At 39.7% G+C, this 10,948-nt stretch overlaps 1 protein-coding gene across 5 annotated transcripts in view; it reads left to right on the forward strand.

Annotated features, from left to right (window-relative positions):
- The window catches only part of LOC133470906 (ephrin type-A receptor 7-like), a 361,573-nt gene that overhangs the window by 304,892 nt on the left and 45,733 nt on the right, over positions 1 to 10,948 (forward strand). For all 5 annotated transcript variants that reach the window (XM_061759845.1, XM_061759847.1, XM_061759850.1 and 2 more), the window contains one exon: positions 6,260 to 6,589. In XM_061759845.1, coding sequence (XP_061615829.1) covers positions 6,260 to 6,589 — 330 coding nt within the window. The remainder of the gene's footprint in view (positions 1 to 6,259; positions 6,590 to 10,948) is intronic.

Genomic DNA, 10,948 nt, shown 5'->3' on the forward strand with positions numbered 1-10,948 from the left:
GAGCAGTTGATGCTCCCCTGGAGAGAAGGAAAAAAAATGACATTCCATGTTTCAAATCTACTTGCCACAAACCATAACATCTTCTAACTTGTGCCTTTACTCTGAAGGGCCTCCTAAAAACATATTTTCGCTATGCACCATTTCTTCTATAGTTAACATGTAATACCCTACTATCACCGGTATTCCTCCCTCGTTTTATATATTTTAACATTAGGTTCACATTACATTTAAAGTAAACCCATTAAGCCATTTTCTTTATCTTTATGCATTCCATTCTATTCACATCCAACAAATCTTAAACTATTTTGCAGCCATTTGCTGATATAACCATTATAAAGAAGAGTCATTTAATGGACCACCTCAATGCAGTATGACTTCTTAAAGAGAGCCGATTATGTTATTTCCTCTCATTGAACATCTTCAAATAATGAGCTCAGTCCAAGGAAAAGGAACCTACTTTGAGTATTTTTCCGCTTCAGTGCTGTCGGTGGCTTCAAGGCACCACAAAGTACAGCAGGATTCAGCAGGCTTCAAGGTTTTAGGTTCAATCTGCAATGCAAAACATTAAACACAAATGTCAGCGGCTAGTCTGGACCTCAGTGTCATATTTTTAATAAAGAAACAACGTGTTTTTAAATAAAGAAAAATAGCACTGTACTGTAAAAAATAAAAATCACTTCACAAAGTAAAAAAATAATAATAAGCCAAATGAAAGATCATAACTTGAAAAGCACGTAAATTGGGGCGCTTGTAAATCAAGGCACCACTGTAATATCAATAACTCTCTCCAGGTGTCTCTGATATAATCGAAATTCTTAAACTTGAAATATGGTCTGAATAATTTTAAATTGTGTCACTGATTGTGTAGCGGTACACTCGCCTCACTTTGGTGCGGGCAGTGTGGGTTCAGTTCCCACTCATTGATGGTGTGAATGTGAGTGCGAATGGTTGTCTGTGTCGATATGTGCCCTGCGACTGACTGGCGACCAGTTCAGGGTGTAGTACGCCTGTCTCACGAAGTCAGCTGGGATAGGCTCCAGCGCCCCGTGACCCTAACCAGGATAAGCCGTGTTGAAAATGTATGGATGGATGGATGTAGAATTTTTAATTTTTTTTAATGTGTGTGTGTATAGTAAGAAAGTAATAATGCTAGTGTGTTGGTGGCCTTGGCAGAAGTCCTTGCAGCTTTGAACTGAATGATTTTAGTCCCTGAATAAGAGAGGGAGAGACAGAGCTTGAAATGAGCATAGTAGGGCCCCTTTAACTCATCACTACCACTCAACGGTCTTCTTTGTCACTTCTCATTTCCTCTTTTCTCAGTTCGCTCATTTCATACGGGCACATATTGCGACACTATTCTTCATCCTTCTGTCAAACTGAAATTTCATCCCTCTGTCCTGGAGCAACAAGCACACGCGGCACACTACAAACTCATCCCCACTGTGTGCACATTATCATTTCATTCCTCATCTTTTGCCTTCCCCCCCCCACCACCCCCACATCTCATCTTGCATGTCAAATACCACAACTCTCCAATAAAGATGCATTACAGGGCCAATAGGACAAAGACCATACAGGGGAGCTGTATTGATTTCTGCATAGAGAACAGCTTAGTAATTAGATGGTAAAATAATGGGCTGTATATCCTCGAACTACTCAGGGCACTAAAACCATGAGGTCACTAAGTCTGTGTGTACATGGTCTGTATGCATACATTCACATTCACTAGTGTGTACCTACAGATTCTTGAGTGTGTAGTCATACTGGCTTTTATGGTGTGGTTTAATTACAATATTGATTGCTGAGCTCTCCGATCCGTGTGCGATAACGTTTGTAGCAGCCTAATGACCACATTAATTACACAATTGATTCAGTAATTATGATTATCCCCAGATTTGGCCAATCCTCCACATGGATAGAGAACAGGAGTAAGAAGGGCGAGTGTTTTTATTAATCGAGAAATAAAGTACAATTCCAATGAAGTTGGGACGTTGTTAAACTTAAATAAAACCAGAATACAATGATTTGCAAATCATGTTCAACCTATATTTAATTGAATACACTACAAAGACAAGATATTTGGGGCTGTGTTAGTGCCAATGGCATGGGTAACTTACACATCTGTGAAGGCACCATTAATGCTGAAAGGTATATACAGGTTTTGGAGAAACATATGCTGCCATCCAAGCAACGTCTTTTTCATGCTTATTTCAGAAGACAATGCCAAACCGCATTCTGCACGTGTTACAACAGTGTGGCTTCGTAGTAAAAGAGTGTGGGTACTAGACTGGCCTGTCTGCAGTCCAGACCTGTCTCCCATTGAAAATGTGTGCCGCATTATAAAGCGTAAAATACGACAGCGGAGACCCCGGACTGCTGAAGCTGTACATCAAGCAAGAATGGGAAAGAATTCCACCTAGAAAGCTTCAACAATTAGTGTCCTCAGTTCCCAAATGTGTATTGAATGTTGTTACACACAGTGGTAAACATGACCCTGTCCCAGCTTTTTTGGAACCTGTTGCAGCCATAAAATTCTAAGGTCATGATTATTTGCTAAAAACAATCAAGTTTATCAGTTTGAACATTAAATATCTTGTCTTTGTAGTGTATTCAATTAAATATAGGTTGAACATGCTTTGCAAATCTACTTGAACATAATTAACCTGAAACCGGCTTTTTTGTTTCATATTGATGGTACAGCAGACAAATGTAGTTTTACTGTATTTTATGTACTGCCAAATTCTCTGGAACACCTTTGGATACTGCTTATGGTAGAGAAATAAAATAAAAAATGAATTTACGTTCAATAACTGGTGAACATTCCTACAGTCGGCATGTGAGTTGCAAGCTTTCTTAAAAGTTCCAACATCTGTAGCAACGTGCTGCGTGATAAAAATGTCTATTTTAAAGTAGCTTTTTATTGTGAGCAGCATAAGGCTTACCTGAGCAGTAATCATGTTGTGTAATCAGCATCTATTTATCCCACACCTGTGAGGTAGATTGATTATTTCAGCAAAGAAGAAGTGCTCGTTACAGGCATGTAGACATATTTGTGAACAATAATTGAGAGTAATAGGCCTTTTGTGTGCAAACAAAGTCCTAAATCTTTGAGTTCAGCTAAATGAGAGCAAGTGTTGCATTTATGTTTGATCAGTGTAACATATACCTGTAAGCGGACATGCTCCCCGCCACCTGAGGAGTCATAGTGACTCCCCCACAGCTTGATAAACTGCATTCTTCCCTGTGGCCCTACTGTTCGAGACAGCCACGAGAAGACAGCTACTGGACCCTAAATTAATTAGCAGGTCCCCTCGAAATCTTGGTTTACAGTCATCAAAGAGTGCTTTTCTTCGTTTGAACTGACAGCAGCCAAAAGGGACAGAGCGACAAACGTGCACGCAAGGCCCCACCCACTGGCGTTTGAGAGTACTGCAACCCATAAACATCCATTCAGTTGTTTTTAACTGAAGATAAAATGTGCGTTTTAATATTTTACGAACTCTGCAGAAATATTCCAAATGTATGCCTTGATGCTTGCATCAGGGTGTCAACTTTACCGGTGCAGCTGCAAGATTTTGAGAACTGTTGGTCCTGATTGGAAACCCCAAGCAGCATGAAATGTTGTTGAACCATAAGCAGTTGATTTGCCAAGACGAAAGTTTAATCATTTTATATGCTTGACCTATGAGTACACATTTTTATCCACACAAATATATGCTACATACCTGATGATAATAATAATAATACATAACACATAAACGATCAACAATCGGAGGTCCGCATTGCATTCTATCTAAATATGGTTTTATTTAATGTCATTTTTTCCCATGTTATCACCGATAAACACAAACATGCATTTTTAGACAAGTTACTTTTATATTTACAAGTGAAAAGTTCCAATGTCATCTGAGGTACATTTCTTTGCAGTGAGTGGAATTGCTGCTGACGGTGCGATGATGGCAGCATTTTAACTGCTTTGGGGAGAAAACAAATGTGTTGTAAAAAGCGATGCACAATGTTTCCCAATGTATGCCTCCGCAAATTGATTGTTTGATGCTGACAACCACCAGCAAGAATGACAAACATAGAACTGTATTGACTAGTAGCCTGGATGAATCCATCAATGCGGATAGTGTATAGGTTTTAATTATATGTGCAAAAAGCCACTCCCATAGGTTGAGGCATTCCTTTTGAATTTGCTTTACATTTACGGCAGACAATTTGCAGGCGGATGGAATTTATGTAAATCAACAAGGAAGTTTGTCTCAGATGGGGAGTGTACAACAAGAGCAAAAGATAGGAGAAAGATGAGTCGAGGAGAGTAGGACGGGGACACAGACTTGGGTTATGCATTTAAATTGTCAAGCAGAAACGAGGAAAGTTATTTACCAAGGCAAAGCAAACATGAATAAAGTCCCAGCTGAGTCGACATTAAATGCGTGTGGGTTCACACTAAATGCTCTTCTGATCTTATGTAATTCTCCTCTCAATGTGGGTCCAGTGGAGTGAGGGAACAGCTGTGGTATGTGACGTGTTTGCTCACGCACATGGCAGCACACCTTTACTTATTCATTGCGCAGGACACACGCGCACACACACACGTACACACACCTTGGCATATAAAATGCATGGGCTTTAATGGACCTCAACTCTATTGAGCCCTCTGTCTGCATGGACTGCGGGAAAAGACACAGGTTAGTCAGGACACTACTGAATGAGGATTATATTCCGTCAGATGACTTGCACTCTATTGTATTTGTAAGCACTCTGGGGTTTAAAATAACATGCAAAAGCTCCACACACAGAAGCTAAAGTGACTTTGTATACCTTGGAGAGGATCCCACCAAGAATAAAAGTATAACCCAAAATTGTATTGATCTGACAGTCAAAGAAAGAAAAACACTGGGGATGGTATATATTAATTTAGAGGAAGTGACACATCATTAGCCAGGGGATTGTTCAAGCTTATTAAAATTTACAAAGACGCATTTGTGATAGCACGTCACGCATTTGCCTGGCCGAATCAACACCATCCAATTATAGATGTAGAAGCAATTGTTACAAGAACCTGTAAGGCCTTCTCCATAGAAGGGATGGGACCGTAGTGGTACGTGCTGCACGGTACAGTATACATTTATGGATCACAGGTTTTCAGTTTTACACTAGCTACGCACTCGGGGCTAGTAAAATAAAACAAAACACAGCTTTTATGCAGTTGCTGGCTTCCCCCAAATTATTGGAGTGATCAATTCCTTTTCTGTACCTCAGTAATATGTTTGTTTGCCTCTTCCACTCCAAAAACGTAAAACGTTCTTTTAAATATGGGATGTGATCTTTCAAGATGTTTTGTTTGCAAAACCACGGAGAACACAAACAGACCTGCGGTCCTCCTTGCTTGCTTCCCTGTACTTTTCAAGGAAACACAAAGCAGTATGACAAAGTTTCTCCTGTGTTCGTATCCTGATATACTGTACATAACGCTTGCTGGACACACAGGTGAGCAAACCCTTGAAGTAAGTTGTATTATTCAGTACACTGCAAAATGCTGATTTTCAAAATGCCTTTTGAGTTGACAATAGTTAAGGCTTTAACTTAGCAGTTCAAATCGGCTACATTAAGCTTTTAAATGACTTCCTGTAAACTTAGTCATTTTCTATTTGAGCAAATATTGCTGGTGCAGTATAAAGTTTTAGTGATTTAACATTTTAGTGTGATAATAAAAACAAACCTCCTGGTCTCACTGTACCTTTAACTTAGGTCTATTTATTCTCCTCTTTCAGCCCCACTGAGACAAATTAGCCTTACTTGTACTAAACTGTTGACCCTAACGTTAGCTCTGGTGTCCATGCTTGCTGCTGCATGTTTTGTGTTCCGGTCATAGAAGCACTTCCATAAGCCTCTGGGATAACTGAACCCCTTTAAGTTTCAGTACTTATGTCACATACGTGTGCATGTAGTTTTTCGGTTGCATTTTCTTATGTTTCATCAAAATAACTTTTTTTTTTTTTTTAAACATCACTTTCTGGATACAACAGGGTTTTGATTGAGCAAAGCATGGTATCATAGCATTTATGTTGTTGTCGTAGTAATGGTATTAGTAATACTGTAGTTGCAGTAGTAGTAGTAATTGATCAAGCTCTAGTGGAAAGGTTTGGAGAAAAACATTTTGACTTTGGACTTTTACTTTGTTTTCAGTTACTTCAGTTGTTCTGTGAAATCTGATATGAAGTAAACTAAAATCCATTTCCTTGTCTTTTAGGGCCCCCCTCACCACCCAAAGACTTGGTCTACACCGTGAAGCAGTCCACTCTCATCTTGGAATGGGCTGCGCCGTCCGACACAGGTGGCAGGGTCGATCTGACCTACAGCGTGGGTTGCCGGCGCTGCGCTGGCAGGCAGTGCGAGCCCTGCGGGGCCAGCATCGGTTTTGTGCCTCAGCAGGTCGGTCTGACGGAGAGAACGGTGACGGTGGTCAATCTCCTTCCCAACACTAACTACACGTTCACTGTGGAGGCTTTGAATGGAGTGTCTGAGCTTCTGCCCAACAAGAGGTTCTACACACAGGTCAATGTGTCAACAAACTTACCTGGTGAGTCATGTTTATTAAACATATGTGATATTTTAGATTATATATTCTATGAGTCAGGAGATGTCACTTTCATAGAGTTGGAGCTGAAAGGTGAGCACATTTTTAAAGCAATTAAGAATCTTATGTAATGATAAATGGACAGTATCTCACAGCTGAGTTTGAATAATAACAATAATTATTGTTGTTGTAAAATTAAGTAAATAAACACAGGAATCACATAAAACAAGACCAGGCCTTCAAGATGTGAATACACGCATACAGTGTATATTTCCCCAACAAACTTGCTGCAATCCTTTTTGGTTTTTGAAAATGTTGATTTGTATGCAAATTGCTCACCCAAACAAAATCTAAATTCTTCGAAGATTGGCAATCTAATTAGAGAATCGACAATAGTGACACTGAAAGATGCACGGCAAGGAAGCAGATGATAGAAAAACAATAAGAAATGAGTTGTTTTTGTTTGCTTGCTTAGTTCATTTGAATTTAACAAAGGAAAATGGGCTTCGTAGCTCATACGAATGGGTGACACGTTATTCAAATTGAGTAATAAGATGAAAGCAGCCAGTATGATGGTCTTTCTACGAAGCCTTAACATATTTCATGACATATGACAAGTGTCATAATGGAATAAAAACATATTGGTCTATGTCAACTGTATACACAACATCCCCCTCCAAATTGAACAACAAATATCATGGGTAGTAGATCAACACCATAGATCCATGTGGTAAGCAATGAAAATTTAACAAAGATGGACATATACAGCATTTATATTTTCAACCCGGTATTTATAATTGTTCCTCTGGCCATGATTCTTCCTTTCGCTAATCTTTTCTCCCCCTCTTGTCTGTTGGTCAAGTTACAACTTGCCATAGTTGTGATTTTTAGATACTATTTGATATTTAGGTTTGCCTGCTAACCGTGTTATGAGGGATTGGTCAAGGAGTTGGGGGAGTGTGTTTGCAAGGGTTTCCGAAGACTTTCAGAAAGTATTTAGACTGACATTCGGTATTGCAGTCATTAATACTGTGTATGTGTGCGGATTGTAGTAGTCAACAGTGTTTGTAATCGCATTTAATTTTGGAATGTTACTCTTTTGAACTCCACCTTCTCGACTGTGCGCATCCTCAAAATTGAAAGTCTGAACTTTTTTTTTTTTTTTTTTTTTAAGACAGAAAAGATTGAAACTAGTTAGAATCAGAATCATCTTTATTTGCCAAGTATGTCCAAAAAACAGAAGGAATTTGTCTCCGGTAGTTGGAGCCGCTCTAGTACGACAACAGACAGTCAACTAACAGAGAATACTTTTGAGACATAAAAACATAAGACACATAATTAGTTAGATACATTTGAATAGGTGTCTTTTGTTAAAAATCGATAGCTATATCGCTTTGTTGCAGAAGCAGGACCATAGTAGTTAGGTTCTTTGTAATGTTCTAATCGATGAAGATGTAATAAATTAGCAATTTTTTTTAGCAAATTAAAATAGCAAACATGACTATGGTGTGGTGTTCATGTTGGTGCGCAAAACAGGGTACAATCCCGACTTGAACAATGTAGTGTGCGGTAACTCGAGCAAGATGCCTTTTTTTTTTTTCCTGAAATGATTTTGGAGATGCGAGGATTCCGTCTGACAGCAACGATATGCAAGTTGAAGTTATGTTTGCACATTTGTTAAGGAGCAGTAGATTGCTCCCAAACAGATGGAATTGTTAAAAATATTTTTTTTCAGAGCTCCCCAGGCTATTGGGGGTTATGGGCGTAGTTTTGCATGTTTGGATGGATGGATAAATTGGAGGACTGGGATAGAAAAGTAGCAGGGGTTGCGTGAGTAGATGTGGCATGGGGTGGATAAATGGGGGATCAGAATTACCCACGGCTGCTTATCTAGTTGTTGTTTTTTTGTGTGTCGCCGTGTACGTGCATCTGCGGTACATGCACCGGGCGGGCCATTTGTGCGTGACAACATTTTTCATGTTTGCTTGCATACAATGAACTCTGTGCATCTCCGTAGGTGCAAGAACGATACGACGCAATGGTATATTCCCCTGGCTTGTTCAGCTTTTGTGTGTGTGCGAGTGATTGAAAACACACGCGGGTTGAATGTCTCGGCCCCTGGTGGTACTTCCAAAGCCCTTTAGCTGAGGCAGAGAAGTAGAGAGGGATGCAGGATGGCTGAAGTGTTGCGGTGGGTCAGGGAGGAGGAAGGATTGGCATTTCAATATCCTGAGAGGATTACTGGCTCTGCTTAGATGGCTGGTCCCCGTGGAGTTACACAGGCCTGAGAGACGGACGAATAAAAGCAGAAGGCGAAAAGGGAGCGGTTGAATATAGAAGTTGATGGGATGAGGAGAGGTGAGTGGTGTAGCAATGCGAGTCGAATGTCTTCTGGGTGCAGAGGAAAAGAGGCTCGGGGATAAAGATGTAGTGCAGACACCCATAGATGCTGTGCGGACAACAGCAACTTTGTCTGAACTCTGTCATTGGGGCGCTTGAGGACAGTAAAGACGGCAAACTCAATGAATGACTCAAAGTGGAGAAGCTACCAAGGAAAAGTGTCAGACGCACTACAAGTTAACAGTCAGGTTATGAGCTGAAATAACTTGGAAATGATGAATGTGGAAAACAATGCATACAAATTAAAACATAGAGCAAGCAATCAAATATGAGCAGAAAATGAAAAAGTCCCGAGATGATTTATTTTGTTCAGATAATAATGCTCAGTTGGGGGTTTAAAACAATAGCAGTGTGTTTATTGTAATATATGTATCCATGTAGTTGTACTTAATAGAAAATTCCCACAGGAAATTATCTGAGGAATTTTGAAAATAATTGTTTCAAAATGTTTCATGGGAACATACATGCAAACAAATATCTTTAAATAAATAAATGTATCCTGTGATTGGCTGGTGACCAGTTCAAGATGTACACCGCTTCACGCAGTCAACTGTCAGCAGGGGTAGACTGTGAACATGATCAAGTATAGAAAATGGATGGGAATAGTTTTCAAAAATATATTTTAAGTTATTGTCTGATTTTTGTTGAAGCTCAAACTTTATGATGATGCTCAACTGTTCAAACACTTAGGGGCCACTTAGAAATACCCTTTTATATATATATATATATATATATATATATACATCACTTTAACAATGCCTAGGCTGTATTTCTGATTACCTATTTGGTATTTTAATTCATTCACAATTATTCCTGTAAAATAAGAATTTACAGGAATTGTGCAGGAATTTTGAATTGGTGCTGAATTGTCCTGCATCATCCGAAGGTTGTTGCAAATTTTGGCCTTGTCTCATCAGTGGTCACCACAGCGAGTCACTCAAATGATGTGTCTTGTACAGTGACAGTCTGAATCTATCAATCCAACCAATTCCTATAGCACTTACCCTCACAAGGTTCGCAGGAGGGCTGGAACCTATCGCAGCTGACTCTGACAGGAGACATATAGACAAGAAAGTGTTCATACTTCGATTCACAACTGTGGTCATGAGTTTTATAAGAAGCATGTTTTTTTTTGTTTTGTTTGTTTCTTAATGTGGGAGGAAGTCAGAGTACCTGAAGAAAAAGACAGAGAAAAAAAAGCACAGTGACAACATGCAAACGCCACTCAGGAAGGCCAGAGCCCAGATTCCAGCTCTCAACCACAGAACTGCGAGGCAAATGCGCTAATGACTGGTCGACCATGTCGGCAGTCTGAATCTAATCTTACCTAAAATAGGAGATGGAGCTGAGTCAGACTCAACACTTTTTTTCAACCAACGATAGATGTGAGTGCATGCTTCAGTGCGACTATTTGAATATCAGTTTGCAAGTCATAATTTGGCTGGGATCACTTCTTTTGGACTTTTTGACATTGAGTATTTGCTGTTTTGTCTGAATCACAGCTGCTCTGCTGTCAATAAACACAATTTTGCTTTTCTTTATCAGGTTCCCAATAGCTTTTTCCCCCCTCCACTTTCACACCTCTCTACCTTTTCTCCGCTCATCCCCGCTTTCAGCACTCTGCATGGAGGCATTTGAATCCTTTTTTTTTGCCTCCTTAATTAGAAGTGATGGGAAGGTGAGGCTTCAGCAGGCACTAAATGAATAGAGTCATCAAGCTACTTTTCAGGACTATAGCACAGCCACTTAAGATGCTTTGTCACTCTGTGATGGGAATTTTAATTGCCTATCTCTTGCCTTGTAATTGGAGTCTATGAAGAGGTACTCTGAGTCTTTAGCCATGTGTGCTCTGGATATGGATTTAAAGGTTTTTTTTCTCTGTTGTTGCGGAAAGTGTGATGCTCACTTTGATACCTAGGCAAAGCTTGGGGGAAGGTGACCACACAATACTGTAGGTACTGT

The sequence above is a fragment of the Phyllopteryx taeniolatus genome, chromosome 21 (assembly GCF_024500385.1).
Source record: "Phyllopteryx taeniolatus isolate TA_2022b chromosome 21, UOR_Ptae_1.2, whole genome shotgun sequence".
Lineage (NCBI taxonomy): Eukaryota > Metazoa > Chordata > Actinopteri > Syngnathiformes > Syngnathidae > Phyllopteryx > Phyllopteryx taeniolatus.